General features: G+C 38.5%; 1 protein-coding gene across 2 annotated transcripts in view; it reads left to right on the top strand.

Moving 5' to 3' along the window:
- The first annotated feature begins 257 nt into the window (after positions 1-257).
- The window catches only part of LOC114135384 (vitamin D3 receptor B), a 31,645-nt gene continuing 10,600 nt past the window's right edge, over positions 258-21,302 (top strand). The window contains exons 1-7 of one of the 2 annotated variants that reach the window (XM_028002642.1): positions 258-361; positions 1,074-1,146; positions 14,787-14,934; positions 16,711-16,841; positions 18,192-18,388; positions 20,148-20,247; positions 20,747-20,927. In XM_028002642.1, the coding sequence (XP_027858443.1) occupies positions 14,789-14,934; positions 16,711-16,841; positions 18,192-18,388; positions 20,148-20,247; positions 20,747-20,927 (755 nt within the window). In that variant the 5' untranslated portion in view covers positions 258-361; positions 1,074-1,146; positions 14,787-14,788. Of the gene's footprint in view, positions 785-1,073; positions 1,147-14,786; positions 14,935-16,710; positions 16,842-18,191; positions 18,389-20,147; positions 20,248-20,746; positions 20,928-21,302 lie in introns of both variants that reach the window. The other variant, XM_028002641.1, reaches the window with a different exon arrangement.

Genomic DNA, 21,302 nt, shown 5'->3' with positions numbered 1-21,302 from the left:
TGTCACCGATTCAGAGATCAGCGGTGTACCCATGTTGCTTTAAACCTCACGCGGTCAAAGTTGTTTACCTCTTCGTTACCTCTGACGTAAAGACACACCCCTGTTTGACGGGGCGGCGATTTTGTTACGAGCACCTGATCCGACCAATCAGATGGGAACTTGACAACAAACTCCACCAACCAAAACACAGGACTCACACCAAGCCGGGCTATGATTGGCTACCGTAGACGCTGAGGGGGGAAATCCCTTTTTCCCCAGAAGAGAGCGAAAGGAGGAGGGGCGGTGCATAACAAAAAGTAATGGCCATCTATTTGGGTCCAGTAGAAGGAGGATTAGCCTATTTCTTGTCGGACTGCTGCAGGTGCGCTCAGGTTTTCTGTGTATTTGCCTGGTAGCTACCTGTTAGCTGTGCTTTTTTCGGTTGGGAGTTTAGCGACTCGCGCGCAGAGAGCGGCTAATTATCCGGCCAAAGTCTCAGCCGCGTTGAGGGTTAAAGCAGGCAGCTAGCCACGCTAATGCTAGCTACTACAACCCACCCCGTGTGTGTGTGCGTGCGTGTGTGTGTGTGCCAGCGTCTGGAAGGGCGTACTAGTTAGACGTATTCTGCCCGAAGTCTTTTCTACATTCCTTGAAGTGTACCGTACGTAGCGTGGACGTGGTTTTTCCTTTTCGTAAGTGGCACAACATGAAGGGGCGCACGCATTGCAAAAGCACAAAGATGACGAACCACAACTAAAGAGGATTAAAAAGCTGCACGGTCTTCATGGGGAAAAGTTGAGCTGAGGTATGAAACTCGCAGGCACTGAAGGAATGCTCAAGTCGTGGTTTGAATTATTGTGATTTTTTTTTTTTACTCGCCCCCATAGCTTACGAGGAACATGTGTCCAAGGTTTTTTTTAAATCAGTGTGTTTACCTACGCAGTTGCCTGATCGCCGTAAGATCACTTCAGAGTGTGTATGTTACTGTTTAAAATAGTTCAGTGTTACATAAACAGAGCGACTGCAGGTCAGGTCCGAGGGTAAAGGCACACTCCGTGACTTGCGACATACCATTTTTGCTTTTTACCAAACAGGATTAACAACCTGGGAAAACCGAAGAAAGGCTTTGAGACTTGCAAACAGCGCGAGGACATGCTAAAACCCCAGGTGAGACATTTTCTTTCTCCTTTTGCTTTCTTCAAGTCTTACTAAAATGGACATGCGGGTTGTAATACTGTGAGAACGTCTTAAGTGTGTATTTGACGTGTTATTGCCAGTCTTAGTTATGCTGAACTTTTCATACCTAATCACGGCAAAAAAAAAAAAAAAAAAAACTTAACTAGAATTAGATTAAAAAAACAAAACAGGAGGCATTTGATAACAAATGACGACGCACTAAAAAAACAACCCTAATGAGCTAAATAAGGTGAAGACGTTCGTTAATTGAAACCTCGATTTTTTACCAACGCATTGCCATTTCTGTAAACGAGCCCATTTCGTACCTATGTACTTAATTCATTATATATTAGTACAGTTCTTGTTGTGGGAGCCTGATGTTATGGTAATGATTGTGGTATGTTCAAATCTAATGTGTTTAATTGTACATCATATGACAACTTACTTCTATTTTCATTTGTTTTGGTTCTGATCCATGTGTTGGACAGTTGTCTTATGACAGATTATGACTTGAAGAAACCCAAATAACTCCACGTGACCTTCTACTGGTTGGTTTTATTTATTGGGATCTTATGAACACATTTTCTAACAATCAACTTTGAGGTAAAAGTCTGCTTTCATTTTCAAATTGTAAAGCAAGTACAATTTGGTTAATTGCTACAAAATTGTCCCATGGTACAGAACTTAAATTCTGAGCCCTAAAAGTATGGTGTGTAATGGCCTAATTTGTGAAAATATGAAATGGTTAAGGAGGTAAATGAAAAGCAACTAAAAACGCACTGTTACTCTATAAAAAAGGCAACGCTGGCTTGAAAGGCCAAGGAAACACTAGAGTAGTTGGTATATTAGCAAAACCTCTAAAAGAATTGCATATGAAAAGAAGAAAGAGCAACATGGTTGTTGGTTCTTTTTGAGCTCTGCATGAGGATTAATTTGTTCATATTTACTTTGAAATGTCTTATATCTACTAAGTACCACACAGGAAGCTGAAATTCTAGTAATATTTGCACCACAATTTTAGCACCAAGGCTTTAGAGGTGCACTGAAGCTATAGATGGAACATACTATAAGAAAAGGAAAAATGGAGATTGTGTTTGTTGCAAAATTTCCAAAAACCTAAAAGATGGGTTATGTCACTCCCTGAAGATAAAGGACAAAGGCATTATTGTCTTGTAATTTCCAGGCTTAACTAAGATTTGCTAATCAAATCCATCTAAGTAAGAAGCTTATTTGCAGCTCGAATCAAAACAAACATTTTTGATTTGATTTTACACATACACTCTGTAAAGTTTTTTTTTCTTTCTGGTGCCACTTTTTGTACCAATATGTTGTATAAAATGATTTCCTTGCAATTCTCACTGGCCTCTCTAGGGTTGATTGAGAAGAAAGTGATATCTAGGCCACAGTTACAAACCAAACGTACTTTGCTGTTTGCAATCACTTTTATCAGTCATGGAGAATCCTGCCACTGTTGATAATGATGAATAATCAATATCTGCTGCAAGCCACTTGTTCTTTTTATTTGAGATACAGACAACTCCACAGTCCACTCTTAGCTGCTCACCAGTTAGGAAGTAAATGTGGAGGGATTAAATATAATTAATGGCAGCAAGAGAATTTTCCTTTGCTCATTTCAAGCTGGTTAATTTGTTTTGTTGATACATTTAAAGAAGGCAGTTCATCAACTGATCCCCTGATTTAGGGAATGTTTTCTCACAGCAAACTATTTAGCCACTGTTGGACAACTTGGTATGTTATGAACATATTATAACATATTCTAAGGTTGTGATCTGAATGTGACTCTTAAGTCACATAAATTAAGTGTAAACTTCAACTGCCTTGTTACTGAAATGTGCTATGCAAATAAACTAGCCTTGATTTAAACAAAGTTTAAACTAGTAGGTTTAAACTAGGGTAACCATTAAAACTGAATTCAGCACCAAGCAGTCGCTGGAGTACAGATCATTTTCTTTTATCAGACTGAGGTAAACCTTTACTCAGATGTGATAACAGGGGGACCGTGTACTTTTGAATCAAGTTGTAACAGATTGTTTACAGATCAGTGTGCCGCTGGAGATGGTACAGCCTATAGAAACCCCTAAACACTCCTCCCACTGCCTACTCTTGTTTTCTTTTTTTTTTCTTTTTACTGTAGTCGGTTGCTTCATTCTACATGTGACCGTATAGAGAGTATGACGCTACTTAACTTAACTGTAAAGACCCTGTGTAATCTGCTTACGTGCATGTTTGTAGCTTTCCACATTTGTTCCGTTCCTTTGAAACTAACGACGTGTTAAGTTCCTCCTAATGTCTTTATGTTTTCAATTACCTTCTGTGGTTAAATGCTTCTGGCTAGAATAAATCAAACCGGTCGCATATGTTTTCACCGAAGTTCAAGTTATGCCGAAAATATTCTCAGAGAGCAAACAGGGCAGTGCATTTATGTTATGGAATTATTTAATGTCTTTCCAATTTTGTGTAATCAAACATGTGAAGTACAGATAAACCCACAACAATTAATTCCCCTGACAGGGTGGGTAATGACAAGATGTGGACATCATAATAACAAGTAATTAAAAATAGATACATAAAAATACTCCTTTTTCTTTTTAGAGATGCCTTTGTTATTACCTAACAATAAACAAACGTATTGGATCAAACACAAAATCATTTTAAATCTACCTCTTGCAGGGGTGTAAGAAATTTGTGTCCTAAATGTATATTTATATATAGTTTGTTTTTATGAAAAGTATGTTCTGAATAAGAGACAGTGTTTTATGGAGGGTTACATAACTTTTGGACTAAGTGCTTTTGCACCCACCTGCCACATGTCCACGTCTGTCTCTCCGGGTCTGTGTGCTGAACTCGGCGTGTTATAAAATGTGCGTTCCTTGTCATATTCGGCATTGACATAAAAGGGACTTTTTGGTGTGTGTGTTTGAGCGGGCCTCTCCCTGCCTTGTCTCTTTCCCCTCTCCAGAGTCCAGCAAGGGGCCCAGCACAAAGGGGGCAGCCTGCCGTTACTGCCTCCCCTCTCCCTTTGCTGGCCAGCAGTGGAGCCTGGGTGTTTGAACGTTGTGGGGGGTGGGGAGGGGGCTGCAGAGACCATAGGGCTGGACACGGGACATGATGAGCCCCCCAACCCCCTCCCCACCACCTCTTCCACCCCAGTTTAGCCCATCCTGTGTGGGGCACAGGTCACCTTGTCATGTGCTATTACTGCTGCTGTAACATGCTCCCTGTGATCGTAGAAAAAGAGCATAAGATAGAACCGTGGAGGCTGCAGGAGGGAGAATGAGAGGCAAGTGAGGAGACAGGACTGGACTAGTCTGCTCAGCCAGTTGTTTAGCTGCATTACAGACTCGTTTTGTGTACGTTGTTGTTCGATTCACATAGTCTCTTTTTGTCTGTCGTCCTCAGACAACTGTCCCTTGTGCATTTTTTTAAGGACATTGGTACAGCACAGAATTCTATCAAATGTATTTGTATCTGTTCCTCATCTTGTTTTGAAATGTATATATATTTTTCTTTTCTGTTTTTTTTCCTATTTCTATTATTGTGGTCTTATGTGTGGTACTGTGTCTGAATCAAAAGGCCATGCGTTTCCATTGTTGGCCAGTTCTCTCCATAACCTGGACCGTTCCAGATCAGATGTGTTTCAGGTCTCTGCTGTACTCGTAGCGACCCAGTTTGAGGTATGCAGTAAAACACATCGCCTTATGTTTCTCTCTCTGATTCTCTTGTTTTCTTTTTTTCCCTCCATTTCCACATTTATGTTTTTCTCTGTTTTTTTTATGTGTGGTTTTTTTCCCTTTAAATGAGAAAATGTTTGACTGCACGCAACAATTTCAAAACAATTTGTGGGATTGCATCATGTGATGTAGATTAAAGATGCTTATTGGATTGTCATTTTGGGCCCCCTTCTTTCATTCAGTTGTCCATTTATTCCCCTCTGTTGCTATAGGTCTGGATGCGATTCTGAATTTGACTCTAAAGTGTTGGGATGTGGTCTGTAGGCTCATTGCTGACATTCTTAGGATGTGATGCCAGAGGTTTTTTTTATTTTATTTCCCTCTTTCCCCTTTCTCTTCTGTGTCTTTTTACACTATGCTGATTTGTTCCATCTGCTCACTTTTTTGATATCCTTTTCTCTCAATGTTCATGTTTCATTTTAGCGATAGGCTGTAATTAGGTTAGTTTGATGGTGGGTGTGGATTCCCATAGGGTTTTTTAATCCTTTAGTATTGATTTTGATTGAAACTTATCTATCCTATTAGCTGCTCTGTCTTTTTTGAAGCTTAAATATCCATGTTTCTTTTGTGACTGACTTATGAAGATCCAAATTCTTTTGGCTCCAGTCTCTTGCCGTGGTCTGCATTGGCACTAACGTGTACTTTAAAATGTTAGTTTTTGCCATTATTGCAGCAGGAGATCACAGATTTGCTTTTTACTAGCTGGAGAAGATGGTAATTTTTATGATTACTGCTTGCTTTATTTGAATAAGTCTCTCTTGTGGTTTCTTAGGCTTTATATCACCTGTGGTTGCAAAATTATTTGTATCCTGTAAACTTTATTGCATTTCTGTCAGTTTACAACAAATAAATTCTCTCTGTTTAATTGGGATTTGACATGATAGGCTGACAAAAACTAGGACACTGAAGGAAAATTATGCATGGTTTTAAAAGTTTTTTCTTTTTTTTTTCTTTTTTACAAAAACAAGTGCCTTGTTTATTAATATATCTAGGGTTATTGTTCTCCTGAAAGGTTAGGTTTCTCATCAGGTTCTAAAGTATTTTGAAGCCTGGTAACATGTTTTTTTCATTAGATGCTTTCTATCAAATTTTACCACCTTCTGTTTCTTAACCGATGAAACAGAAACCCACAGCATGATGCTGCTACCACCGACTTTCACCATGGGAATTTGGAGTGATGTGTGGATTCCTTTAAGACACTTTGCATAGCGGCCATAAATGACAACATTTCTAGTTGTAAATCTTAATCATGCTTAATTCAGCTATGGCAGTCGAATACCTTGCATTCTATTCAATAGAATTCATGAAACACATCAGGACTTTATTTGCCAAAAAGATAAAGAGAAACAAGTTCTCTGTTCAATATATTAAAGTTCATTGCCGTAATGTGGACAAAATGTGAAAAAGTTCAAGTGGTTTGAATACTTTTCACAAAGCATTTTACAAAACAGAGCTAAAAATTCCATAAAATTAGAGGCAGCACAATTAGCTAATCTCACAGGACTCCAGATGGCATCAGAACTTCACACTAAATGAAGTTACATGGGAGTGTGGTCACTTTCTGTGAGTGTGATGCAGATTTTGGTGGGACACCCCCTGAACACGGTAGATTTCTATCATTTATTATTATTGGGTCTTTATGTCGTGCAACACATGATACATTCCAGTGTTGAGCAGAATGTTGTCTTGGAGTGCCATTTCTTCAGCTTAGACCTGTGAGGCTTTATTATATTGTGTAATTTCAGATGTGCCAGCATGAAATAAAATGAGGAAAAGATGAGTCAGCATGCAAAGCTGCACTTGTTCTTCTAGAGTTAATCTGTTGGGGTAGCAGAAGAGGAAACTCCCTATCCTTTCCTTCAAGGACTTGGCCAGAATTGGGGTTGCGTCTTTACTTTACAGCTTTCACCACCCAGTTAAAATGATATGCTGCAGTTAGTTTGTGGTGCGTTGCATACTTACAGCAGGCCTCTTTGCTCACTCATCGGCCACTGCTGCTGATGTTCTCAGACCTTGAAACACGTCTTTGCTTTTTCTTTATAGCCTTCTAGATTGTTTCTTTGAATAACTTTTAAATTGGTGATATTTATTCCATACAAGCTATTGGTGCAAAAGCCTCTTTCTTCACAATCACTTCTTGACTTTCACATGGACCAAATGTTACTATTGAAAATTTATTTTTTAATATTAGATTTAGCATGTCGAGCTATATCAGTGAACAACAAATATATGTTTGAAGAACATCCATGAGTTCAATGAAAATGTGCAGTTAATGCATTTATTTCAAATAACATTAAATATATTCACTTTCAAGCAATTTTTGGAATTTTTTTAGTTTTTTGATTATGCTTTTTTGGCAAAAAGTTTTTTAATTAAGATGGACTCAACCTTTGAATCACAAGTTAATTTATTTACCCTCTAACTTTATATAGCTGACGTTTTCAGTTATGAGTTTGACCTTTCAAAGAAAATCCAAAGAAGACCGTCTCTGTTCTTTTCTTAACTCTATTTTTATTTTTTGAGTTGAAAAGAAGCACCCATATAAAAATATTTTAAGGCAACAGCTCAGACACGTGTCTGTCTGAAATCATGTGCAAATCAAAAGAAATCAGCCACGGTATCAGGAAGAGAACAGTGAAACTCGACAAGCTTTGGTTTATATTCTGGGTACAATTTTCTGATGCCTGAAGGTGTTACTTCCTTCTGTTCAAACATGTTCCAGTTTAAGCAACATGAGAATGTCCAACCATTATTCTGTACCTCAAAGATGAGTGTTATTTTGAAATATATCAGTTTAAGTCCCAGCACTAAAGCAAAAGACCTTGCAAAATCCTGATACGGTTGTTATTATCCATTATGAGATGAGTCATGTACCAAAATGGGCTAAAAGGGCAATCAGAACAAGCTATTAAGTCAAAAACGACATCAAAAGCCAGATCTCCGTTTGCAAATTCAGTCAGCGACATCTTCATTTTTAGAGAAGTGTGCTGTGATCTGGTGAAGCTAGAATTGAAGTGTGTCGCCATACAGTAACGACCGTCAGTATATTAGGAGGAAAAAGATGGAAGCTTAAAAGCCAGAGAGCACCATCTATGAAGTGCAGGGTTTGGCACCTTCATTTTATGGGGGTGTTTTTCTTGCAACATCCTGACTGGTGCACAAGATGATGGCATCATGAAGAAAAAACACAATGTCTATTATCATATGAAGGGCTTCAGAAAACCCTCATTGCAGTCCCACTGAAATCTTGTAGGAAAAGCTGAAAAAGTGTGTCCAAGCAAGACAGTTCTCAAAGCTGAGACAGTTACACCAGTTCTGTTAAAGGTCTGTTGAAAGAAGCTTATTGGTGGATATCTAAATCATTTGACCCTTGCTGTTTAAGCTGTTAGGTCTGCTGTAAATGAACTACCCCCTCCCTCGGATAGCTTGCTTCATTTGGGCAGGTGTGAAAGCGTATCTGGCTCTGGTTGGGGACCAATAAACCAGACTTTGGGCTGCTGAAAACGTGGGCCTCTTTTTGCTTGTAAACGAACCCTGATGTGGTTTGCTTTCAGTGTGAATGCAACTGGACCTTTGAGCAAATCAAAAACAGGAGGGAACTTCACTTATACCTGGGACTTACAGACATATGTGACCTGAAAATCTTTAAATTCTTGCTCAGAGGATCTGTAAGAAAAAAAGCAGGACTTTGGCACTTTGGAGTTTTCAATTCCCAACTTTTACTTTCTGCATTTGCCGTATCTATACAAAGCAACATGCTTGAAAGCTCCCTACCTCACCTGCTGCTCTCAAAAGCCAGCCTCTTGTGCTAGCGCCCCAAATGAGCAGCCTTTGTAACTGCATGAGATTACCCAGGTGATTTGTCCCATTTTCACTGTGAAAGTGAAAATGTTCTACATTTCCACAACCAATCAGCGTGCCTGGAGTGTCCCGGTGTGAAAGCATCCTTAAAGACAATTCGACCAAATCATTAGGATGTATCTAAACCTCTGAATTTGGAGAAGGAAGTAAAAAAAATCATCTCATTATTCTAGCATTTACCAAATGGAAATAACTGCTAATGATAACTGACTTAAAAATGTGAAACTTTAGTTCTATTTAATGTCAGATAATGTATGTTTCTATATGTTACATATAAACTGTTGATTTCAACTTGTAAAGTAACTTACAAAAAAATCTTGTTATAGAGCAGAGTAACAGAGGGGCCTACTATGTTAAAATAACCAAATTAATTAAAAACTGTTGGCACTCACTGCAGTTTTTCTTAAGGAGCTACAATAATTATGTATGTAGGCACCATGTTTTGTCCATATGTTGGATACTCGAATAGTGACAGCCCCTCCTGTACACCTATCTGTGTGAAGTAGCGAGGGCCTGTGATGACTGTTTGCTGTGGTTTTGTCAAACTGTCAAACCAACTTGGCAACTTGAATGTGTGGAATGGAGAGGAGCATTTTATCTTTTTCATTGGTTTTACAACTACTTGTGGCGTAATGGTGTGTAATCCTGTATACTGTATCAGTGCAACACTATCAGTGTCTCCCTGAGTAGATTATCTCTCACTGGGTGAGCCGAATGATTAAAGGTGTGCAGGTCATAATTATTTACCTCTAACATATTGGTCCCACAAATGTTATGAAAGAGCTGCATTTACATCAAAATATACAGAGAACAGGAGGCTAGTTTACACTGATCAGTCCACATAAACAGCATGTGACTACCAAATCTGCTGTTTGATTTTTAATTGTGACAGAAGAGAACCAGCAGAGGTAAATCATATTATAAATGCAATTCCCACATGAACATCAAATTGCTTTCTTTCCCCTCCTGATCCTTCTTGAGATGATGAGCTGTCAGAGATCGGACTATTTATATTTAGCCAGTAACTGAAACAGCTTATGATGGTGTATTTTTAGCCTGCTTTTGAAATGATCAGAAACATACCGTTTGTGTTGATCGTCATCGTTTGGTCGCTACTCCTCGTTAAATTTTCCACAAATGGCAGAAGGGTGCAGTGGGTTGTAGCGACACGGGAGGTCAGTCCGACAGAGGTCACTCCTCTACTACATGAACAAATACTTATCCATCTGATTTTATCCCATTGATGTAATTGTGTCGTTAATATGACTTCACTTGTGCGGCTCGCTCTGCTCCTACACTAATCACTACAGTCCTGGACAACATCTCTGTGAATGAAAGTACCCAATCATGCCAAAATAGCTGAACTACTATGGAAAGTCTGTGAAGCTAACATAAAAACACTTTAATTGTTCATTAATTAAAGTAATAAAGTTTCAATTGAAAATGTTATTATGATTAAACACAACATGTCATACAAAAGTATGAGTTTGGAACCACACTTTTCAAAATGTACAGTTGCATAAATTATTAATTTGACCAAAACAAAGATGTGACCTAGATGTGTATCCAAAACCCCATTTACTAGGAAATTTCCTAGGGCTAGGCTTACCCGTCTACTTTTAAGGCTGTGGTTGAAATATTCCACTGAGACATGTGACCCTCCTCAGCTTGTACACGACCAGTTGTTGCTGATTCCTTGCAAGTAAACATAAGTGGCCTCTAAGAGTTCAGTTTGTTGTCGGCATGCATCGTTTTTATGCATCTTGTGGAAGACAGAAAGTAAAACATCCAAATATGTTAAACCAGGTATTACAGGGTGGTGGATCTAGTGACGTTTGTCAAGGAGGGACATATTTTAGCTCTTTTTTTCTGGGATTCAGTTTCAAATTTAATCTATTTAAAACTGGCATAGTGGGATACTGCATTTTATTGAACCAAATCAGAGGATTTGTGAAAACCCCAGATTGCAGCCCAGGGCTAATTTCCATCTGTGTTAAACATGTTAACTGTGTTGTTTTTCAAGGTTTGTTATTGATGATTTACAGTCTCTCCAATTGTGATGAATTAAAAAAACAAAAAAAACAAATCAGACTAGAAAGTAAAGTGGTTTTCATTCCAGTTTGAATTTAACCAAGATGTTATTTACTTTTGTGCAGGGATTAGCAAATGGTTCATACCCCCCTTTTTTCCAGGTGTCCCCCCATGAAAAGTTTTAAAAAGCTAGAAGGCCAGGCCTCTTGGCCCTTATCCTACTCCACAAAAACATGTGGATTAAAAGTCAGTGTTAATTAACTTTTACGATTTTTTTTCAAAGCACTCTCTATGCACATGCTCACTGGAGTTACGTGAAGGATTTTTTTTCAATGCCACACCTTAGGTGTTGCAGGGGTGCACACTTCCACAGAGAGCAGGCATTAAAGCAGATATAATTTATTTGATCCATTTGGTGGATGCTATGCACTGGGCCTTACCTTTCATCTGGTTACTTTACAACTTGCAGCAAAATTACTTTCTATCTCTACAAGCAGGCTCGTGCACAGGAGGATGAATCAGAATGAAACTAAAACTCCAAATGCTGGTCTGGAAATCATTTCCCTGTAGAGGATCCTATTTACTGCAAGCTTAACAGTGTGCTGACATTATTGTTCTCCCAGTTACTTGCCCAGTTGAATTTGGACAATTGTGTTGTCTTTGGATTCAGTAGCACACAATTTTGACAATAATTTTGCAAGTGTACTGTTATGTTTCTTGCCTTCTTTGATTTAAAATATGCAGATACTCTTTAGTTGCTTTGTTCATAACCATGTTTTTAAAGCAGTCAGAGTGGCAAGTTATAAAAACACTCATCTGTACTGTAACCACTGTAGAGACAAGAGGACCTTCCTCAAAACCCTTGTGCATCATGACAGAAATTAAAATGGCAGACCCGTCTTTAAAATGAGTGTTCACTTGGTTAAGATTTTTACATATTTCTTTTAATACGAGTCAGGTGTGTGAGATAAGCTACCTTCAGAGTGTCATTCTGTGAATGTGAACGCACCCATCACATCCTGTTTGAGCTGATTGGATGTCGTGATGAGGATCATGACAAAAACCACGTGTGTTGATCTTAATCTCTGCTCTGGTTCTTGGCTGAACAGTAAAGACTCAGAGGTTTGTCAGGAGACTAAAAGTACCTTGTATTATTGTCCCTCTTATTTAAAAAAAAAACAACAAAAAAAACTGAACCTTTATTAATTTAGAAGATTTTGCACAAAAACAAAATAAAAAAATTCTGCAAATGCTGTAGTTTCCTAATTACCAGTATATGCACAACTCACTCTATTGCTATTCTTAATTGTCAAGTAATATGATATCACATATACAATAATATGAAAGGAATATTTGGAAATATTACCAGTCAGTTATTTGACTGTGCTTAATAGCGTTTCAATAATATGTGAATCAGTCAAGAGAGAGAGCCTGTTTCGAAGCTGGAAAAAAAAAAGTTTTATTCTGCTTTCCCTTTGGAAGACCGCAATGAGTATACATTTAGTCTAATAAGCTGTTGCATTATTTAGAGCGCTCTCAATTCTTCTGCACATTTACTGTAATGACCTGTCAAGGCTGAATGCAGTCAGAAAGGACTGACTTCAGCCATCATTCAATAATAGACTAGAGTAAATAGGTTTTTTGGTTTACAGTGACTGATGTTTGCTGTGAATGGATTGCTTTAGGGCAGTCGAACATTTACAGGATACTTTATTATTAAGGTTTATTCCATTTATACCAGTCAGGTATTACAACATTACTTGATAGTGAATATTGATTTGTGACTGTTATGGTAAATGTGGTAATTTGATACTCAACCAACCACATACAGCTTTCTGTTGTAGAAATATAAGACAAAGTAGCAATTTATTACCTCTCCAGACACCACAATAACTCCCAAACACTTAACATCAGGAAATACCAAACAACACTGATGTTGTATCCATAATAATAGTGTATCCATAACATTCTAACGCTTCAAGATATTAAACATTGGCTCTTATCTAAACTATTCTCTTTCACAGTGAAATGAAAGGTACTTCATATGTCACCCAGAGGGACATTTGGAGGAATATTTCACTGATGACAGTTTTGATGCACCGATTCACATCATGAGGCCAATACCAACTTTCATTTGTCACTGAGGTCTGATTCCAGCTTTGACAGAGTTTCACAGAGAGAAACTAGGGTTCAGATTTGTTATTTGAATACAGCAGAATTACTTATGTAATCCCAAAAATCCCCACCTTTAACATAATTGTTGTTTAGTATGTAAAAGGGCATCAAGTGTTTTATAGACTGAAAATGGTGAGAGTTTTAGTTTTGAGTACGGGGGGGAAAAACTGCTTCTCAACTATATGAACTGCCAATCATGGAAATTCATCCTTCACCCCTAAGAGCTCACCAAAAAGTAATTTCACCCAGGAATTTTCTGTTTAAAAAAAAGAGAAGTAGATTTAAAAATGTTGAAGTTGAAATTAGTCACTACAATTAAACAAACCTGGTGGTTTCACAAATACTCTTCCTGTAATAAAATTGACCAAAAACACCTAAAGAAATTATATCTTGATATTTCTAAAAATAGTGAAACAATCTCAACAATTTCATAAGTTTTTTTGGACTAACAACATGAAGATGCAGAGTTAAATTTATGATAAATCAAAATTCTTAAAGACTTTTTTTTCCCCCCATTGACCATAAACTGTAGGACATTAGACACTTAACCAGAACAACTGTCTGACTAAATATCCACAGGAAGAAATGGGAACAGAACTCATTTAGAAAATATTCTAGCTTATTCAGTAATTAATTTTAGTTGATATCCGAAATGCTGAGTTTCTTCAGCCCTCATAGTTGCCTTTCCAATTTTTGTATTTGTTTGAATCTCCTGGACTTCTCTGGCTCAGTAGCAAAACCAAACAGTCTGAGAATTACTCTGTGGTTTGTTGTTTATCAAAGCTCTGTTCGATCCATCAGATGAAATCCCTGGACAAGTATTTGCAGACATGTAGCAGTGTACAGCAACACACGTATCCGACATTCTTTGTTGAAACATGTGGTGTGCATTTCAGCTACTGTACAAGCTTGACCCACTACGAATAATGACGTCTGTGTTTAAAAATGTAGTAACTAGACTCTTAAAAGTTTTAATTAAAAAATGTGTGTCCAGTTCATAGAATTTACAAGACTTGCTCAGATTTAGCTGTAAAGCCTTACCACTCAGTTTTATAATAATCTAAGCTGCAAAACGACAACAGAATATGCTGAAACATTCACCTTGATCCCTACTTACTCTTCTTGTGAGCATTATTATTGGACGTGAGTGATGAAAAGCTGTGTCAAATTATCTTGAATTATTCAGCTGGCTCCTTGCAGCATTGGCCTTTGATTTATTTGCAAGTTTGTTGAGTGTTGCTTTAGTTACCATAGCCCTCCACATCCCCCTCCTCCTTCCATCATTTGCTCGACTTTCACTGCAGTGAAAGGGACCAAAGAAAGAAATGAGAGAAGCTTTGTGAAGGACAGTGATTGTTTGTTTATGAGGATGTTAGCCTTGTGGTGACATGTTTTTTTTTTCTTCTTCCCATCACGTGGCCAAGTTTAAAAGGTAATTGGAGTACTGTGTAATCAAATAGAACCCAAATCCTGTTTTTCTTTTCGTTGGGGGGTATGCAAAGGAGAGTTTTTTTTTCCGTTTGATTCATATGGCGTCAGTTCTGCACCCTTGGACAAAACCACTGAATTTGCGTTTGCTTCCAAAGGGTAAATTGGGAAGTTGAGTCACACACAGCTTGGTTGGCAAGGGAAAGCAATGTTTCTCTGTGCATGTAGGAGTTTGTAGATAACCTTGATCAAGTTGAAATTGATTTTTCTCTGTATTGCAATGAGGGAGCGTTGACTAGGATGCGATTTCTTTATTTCCAATTAAGATACAGCGTATAACATTTTTTGTTAACACTCTCCTGCTTTTCCCTGCTTTCTGTTTAGTGATGGAGCCTACCGTTGTGAGTACATCCACCGTGGCCCCTGATGAGTTTGACAGGAATGTGCCACGGATCTGCGGAGTGTGTGGTGACAAGGCCACAGGCTTCCACTTCAATGCCATGACCTGTGAAGGATGCAAGGGCTTTTTCAGGTATACTAAAATTCAGTCAAAATCTGGCTTAATCTCCAGTGGGTCCTGGGAATAGCATGTAAGTTCTAGGGAAAAGGAGTGGATTTTTACTAACCTCACACAAAGCAATTCAATTTTAAGAGGGGAAATAAAGTACAATGAAAAATAAATTATTAAAAGATGCACAATGCAAATAAGTCAGTACAGACATACTGTTGTGTGGACATCTGAAGAAGCCTCTGTTTTTCCGGAAAAAGCTAAACTGCTGGTAAAACAACCTCACCACTGCTTTTTATTTTGCTGCCGTTGGTGAGTGAAGACTTGGAATTGCAAGCGTGACGAGCATTGATCCATATCGTTTCGGATCTTTGCAATGTGCACACGGATGGGAATGGGTCTCCTTCCTGCTCTGACTGCTGGCGACGTTATGCTGCAGGATAACTGTGTAAGACTGACTGCAGTGCTGAAGAAGCCGGAGTTGCTCACCGCAGCACTCACTTAGGGCAGAGCTCCACTGTTGTTGCCCATAAAAGTCTCCAACAACACAGAAAAAGTTTTTTTTGGGAGATAAAGAAGTCGCTAGAGAATTTGAAAGTTGCCACACATAGTGACGAGGTGAATAGGTTTTGCGATGGTGTTTTCCCTCGTCCTGACCACAGCCCGGCTCAACCCCCTCTGTTCACCACTCTTGGCCTTTCCTCTCAGTGTCACCCACACTGCCCACTTTTAGAGTTTTGCTTTCACAGTGTAGTTAGTTTCACTTTAATGGCAATTTAAAGTTGCCAACTAATCTGTCATGCGTTTTTTGGGCAATCTTAGAAAAGCTGAAGGCCTGGAGAAAACTCTCATGCACAGCAAAGACCTGCAGACTCCCCCTGGAAACGAACCCAAAGCCTTGTTGCTGTGCGGCAACTGTTGTAACAACCTATCCACTGTACTGACCCCTTCTCTCTGCCCCCTTACTTGGAAAAGTTTAAAATTTGAAGCAAATGCAAAACTGAAACAATTTGTTTTCCTACGTTTTGTTTTGAAGTATGCGCGTCTGTTCTGTACATTTGCGTCTGTTCCTCCCAACAGTGTCGGTATTCAAAAGGAAAACAGAAAAAAACGGATGTTTAATAATCTCCTTCCTCGTCTCTCACATGGCCTTCGTTTGAACTCTCATAAAGCACGTTCATCTGTGTTTCAGCTCACATAAGTTTATAGATGCTCATACGTTCGTGTGACTAAATCATTACTCTGCGTCACTATTTTGCTCAACTTCTCTATTACCCTCAGATTCCTTGGCATGTCCATATTTTTGCTTTTTTCTTTTTAATCCTAGACCTGAAGGAAAAAATATCTATTTCTGCCTTGATTATATTTGTGCAAAACACTGCAAATGTGTGTCCCTTTTAATAAAGAAAAAACTAAATTGTAAAATAAAGTATATTTTCTGTTTACCCAGAAAACAACGTTATACTATTCTTCACAACATTTCTACAATCGTCTGTCACAATAACTTTTGACTTGAGACTTTTGAAGCTTGAACAGCTACATCTTACTCTCTGAAGAAGTAGCTGTAGTCTGAATACAAATCACCCCTCACGTTTCATTTTTATTTGAGACAAGTTGAAAAACGGAATGTTTTTCTCCCACTCAACAATTATGTGCTACTTTGGGTTGCACTATTAGTACACACACCACACTTTGTTATAACGTGACAAAAGGTGGAAAAAAGTTCAAGGGTTATGAAAACCTTTGCAAGGAACCGTAGACATATTTCAATAACCTTTGAAATGTATGTCATTTATTTAGGCGCAGCATGAAACGCAAGGCCTCCTTCACATGTCCCTTTAACGGCAGTTGCACCATCACCAAGGACAACAGGCGTCACTGCCAGGCATGCCGCCTCAAACGCTGTGTGGACATTGGCATGATGAAAGAGTGTAAGTGGGGAAAAAAAACCCGGTGACCCATATTTTCAGTGCTTGATTCTAACCCTTGTAGCTGGAATTCGTTTAAGCTGATATTTGCCAACAAGAAGTTTTCAAGTATCTTTCAGTTTAATCCTCAATAGTTCCAAACAGCCATAAAAACACTATAACTCTTAAAGTAGGGGTCTTTTTTAAATTTAGTTGCTAGGTTATAATTTGCTCTTTTGATTATTGTGTGGCTTTGTTAATAGATTATCTGGTTGGAAACTTGAGCTTTTGTGTTGTAATTTACCCAACATGCTGTGTATAAATAAAGTTAATACCAGGGTTTGATCCAAGAGCAGCTTCCCACCAAAAGAATGTAAAGAAATATGTTTCCTTACTGTACTTCCATTACATCAGATCCGATTTCTCCAGAGGAGGGGAAAAAGGCAAAGAAAACAAACACCCTTTTTTTTTTAAGTTGTACAACTGGTATATGCATTCATCAGGACTGGGGGCCGGGGGGACTTTTGTCTGTTATGTAATCTTTCGACTCAGGTTAAGTATCTCTGGGCCTTTGCCCCTTTTTAGAGTGTTTACATGCTTTGTTTAAACAAGTGCCTCTCGGCATTGTGTAAAGTATACCACATCTGAAGTTTAAACACCTTATGTGCAATCTTTCCTGGCCTCTTCTCGCTACAGTTTTATGTTTGTTTTTATAGTCTGCATATGGCAGGCACATCTCGTCTTGTTTTCTGCTAATATCCGGATATTGTCCAAAGTTCTCTTTTATGCAAATGGTCTCAGCCTGCCAGGTGAATGTTTTTTTTTGTTTTTTCACCCTCCACCTTTTTTTTTTTTTGTTGGCAACAGAGCTTACAGTAAGCTTTATGTGAACAGGAGCCAGTGATGTGGCTGTTACTGTTGCAAAAACAGCAGCATGTTGTCAAGAGCCGGCTCTCTCTCTCTGTTTCTGTGAACTAATTCAGCGGCTAGAACAACAAGGAGCAAACGGAACAAAGACAATGTGTTCGGTTGTTCAGTGCAGCAGGGGTCTCCATATAGACCCATCCCCTCCCATTCTCTTCCTCCAGAGAATAACAACCTCCTTTCACCCAATGCAACATAAACATGCCTGTCATCACAGTGTTGAGCCCAAGTAATGTACCTTTGAACAGTTTTTGATATTTGGATGGATTCTGTTTGTGTGGTTATTTATAATTTGTCATCCATTGGTTTTCCTGACCTGTTTGGTTTTTCTTCTGTTTTATTTGTGCTATTTTTACCCAAAGAAAGCATTTATTTTCTTTTTTTTTCATCTGGAAGTTGAGTTTGCTCTGGGTGTAGATTTCAAACGTTCTCTTTGTCTTGACCTTGCAGTCATTCTGACGGACGAGGAAGTGCAGAGAAAGAAGGACCTGATTCAGCGGAGGAAGGACGAGGAGGCACAACGTGAAGCAGAAAAGGAAGCACGGAGACCGAGACTCTCAGATGAACAGAGTCACGTCATTGCCACGTTGGTGGAGGCACACCACAAAACATACGACGACTCCTACTCTGATTTCTGCCGCTTTAGGGTTGGTGTCTCAGTTAATTTTGCTCGACATCATATCAGCACAATGCAGGGCTAAAATGTGTAAATGACAAAGACTGACTTTAGTCATTTGCCATCTTGGCTTTCTTTCATCTAATAGTAATAACACATTGACTTTTCACTAATACAATAATGTGAACGATCACTTGAATGATTTCTCTTCTTAAATACTATCCACATAACCCAGAAACAGGCCATTCATTTCTGTCCCATTTTCTCATCCATTAAACTTCCTCTCATGTACATTCTTGTGACTTTTTTCTGTGTAAATACAAGTGCATCTGACTAAATTAGAATATCACTGAGAAGATAATTATTTCTGTACTTCATCAACATCAATTCAGAGTGCTGTATGTGAGCATATTGCTGCAATGAAAATACGATAGAAATAATAATCACAGCCTGAAGAATATTGTGAAGCAAAACCCATTTAAGAGTTTGGAGGAGATTCACAAGTTTTCGACCACAACTAAATTCAGTGGCTCCTTACAAATGATTCATTCGTTCATTGATTCATAGTTATTCTTTCACCAAGCAGAAAAAAAGTTGTAGCTTTAATGGTTAGGGTGTCGTTTAACAACTTCGCTTGTGTTTGAAGCATGTAATGTATTTGGACAACCTGTCTGAAGACAGCTACACATAGAGGAAATTTTCCAAGAATACCAATAGAAAGCATTGAGTTGGTTCCACAATCTCATTTAGATAATCTGAAAGCGCACATATCCCACAATCAACTTTCATGATGTGAAAAGACAACGGAATCCCTAATAGGGGATTAATGATTGCATTTTCAATCCAGCACTATTATGTTGGGCTTGATAAGTCACCATACACAGATGTATCCAGGACATGTTTATATTTTTAATGCTAAGAGATTCTTGAACCTGAAACTTGTCAGAAGTGTCCTACTTATACTAATCAGAATATGGCTGCACAGTTTCTCAAGGTTCCCATGTCCTCTGCTGGAAAACTTTATGGAGATTATGTTTTCATTTTCTATCAGGACGTGGCAATGCCTGCTTTATTGACTATTGCAGTACTGTGTTTGATTGGACTGCAGACTTGCCAGACATAAATCCAATAGAGTATTAGTGTCCAAATTCACTCCTTAAGGGCTTCTGTCCTTCATGTTTTAAATTGTTCTTTGGTTCATCCCATCTGACTTAATAGTCGGTCATTAACACATCTCTGCACAACTTGACCACTGAGAATGTAATCCTACCAATTAATTAAAACATGTTAGAGCAGGAACACTTCTAGAATATGCAGTTCTCGAGGATTGGAGGTGGACACCTCTGCCATATAGAATCTCTGGATATTGACAAAACAAAATTGAGAGAAGTCCAAAATAGGCAAACGAACTGAAGACTGGTGTTAAAGCAGCCTGTGGGCGATCAGACCCACCGGCTGATCACCTCCATGACATGCTACATAGTAAGCCCAATGTAACATTGTAGTTTTCTGTGAAAAATGTCAGATTTTTATTTGTTTCATACTGTAATAATTAAGTTTATGGAAATCCACTCTTGAAAAACATCATTAGTGTGTCACAGTCTGTTACTTGTTTCACTTTTTAATTTCAGTAATTTGAAATTTCAGTTTCAAATTACTGAAATAAATGTTTTCTTGATGATATTCTACTTTTTTGAGACACACCTATATAAATTAATCTTAGGCAAAATGGCAAGGGAAGGCCGTTTTTGTGGTTGAGCTTTCATAAAATCCCTCCCTCTCCTGTGCAGCCTCCTGTGCGCGAGGGCCCAGTGACGCGAAGCGCGAGCAGAGCTGCCTCCCTCCACTCCTTCTCTGATGCTTCCTCTGACTCCTTCAGTCACTCTCCAGGTAAAAAGCTTCACAAATAAAAACACTAGTTTATCCAGCAATGTGACCCTTTTTATTTGAATATTCTAAAAAGTTATATCATGATATCTAAGGCAAGTTTGAGAAACATATTTTCATTTTCCGGTTTGCTTTTTTTTAACTACATGGTGGATTATGGCATTAAATTAGCCTACAGTGCTGAGAATCCAGGCAAACCCCTTCGAATAATAAGTACCATGCAGACACCTGACTCCCACTTGTAAACAGCCATTCATTAATGCATCTATCACTAATGAAGTGAAGACGGCTCAAGACATGGTCTGAGCTTGTACAAACACACAGCAAGCAGGGACAAATTATGGAAAACAACCGTTGCTAGCTGTAAATGCTCCATATGTTTTCCAAGCTGCTCTCCACAGCTCATCAAACCTCTGCTTATTTATTTCCTAATCATCTATGTGTCATTGTGTGTCTCATTATTTTAATATGGTGTTAAACATGAACTAATTTGTCGCTGCAGAGTCTGTTGACACTAAAATGAACTTCAACAACCTGCTGATGATGTACCAGGAACACGGCAACAGCCCGGACTCCAGCGAGGAGGAAGGCTCCAGCTACTCAATGCTTCCCCACCTGGCTGACCTGGTCTCTTACAGTATACAGAAAGTGATTGGGTTTGCCAAGATGATTCCTGGTTTCAGGTACGTCAGTGTGTGCATGAAGAATATCTTTAAGCTCAACTAAGAAACAGCTTTCAACTTGCATTACCATTCATAGCACTTTTGAAAAATATTCACACCCTTTGAGATTTATTCATATTTTGACACAAAACAACTGTAAATTTGAATGTTTATCGTTAAAGGTGACACAATGATACAAAAAATTATAAATGATATGTTTTTATAGAAACCAAAAAAGTGTGGTGTACATTTGTATCCAACAAATACAGTTGTGTAAAAGCCATCACTGTGCATTTTTAGCATCGACACGCATGCTAGAGTTGATGGGAAGATGGATGGATGGAGCTGATTACACAAAACAGTCTACAATCCTACAACCAATACATCAGGAGCTGC

Source organism: Xiphophorus couchianus, chromosome 20, assembly GCF_001444195.1.
Source record: "Xiphophorus couchianus chromosome 20, X_couchianus-1.0, whole genome shotgun sequence".
In the NCBI taxonomy this organism is placed as follows: Eukaryota; Metazoa; Chordata; class Actinopteri; order Cyprinodontiformes; family Poeciliidae; genus Xiphophorus; species Xiphophorus couchianus.
The sequence above is the reverse complement of the archived record's forward strand: the minus strand, read 5'-3'. Positions and strand labels throughout refer to the sequence as shown.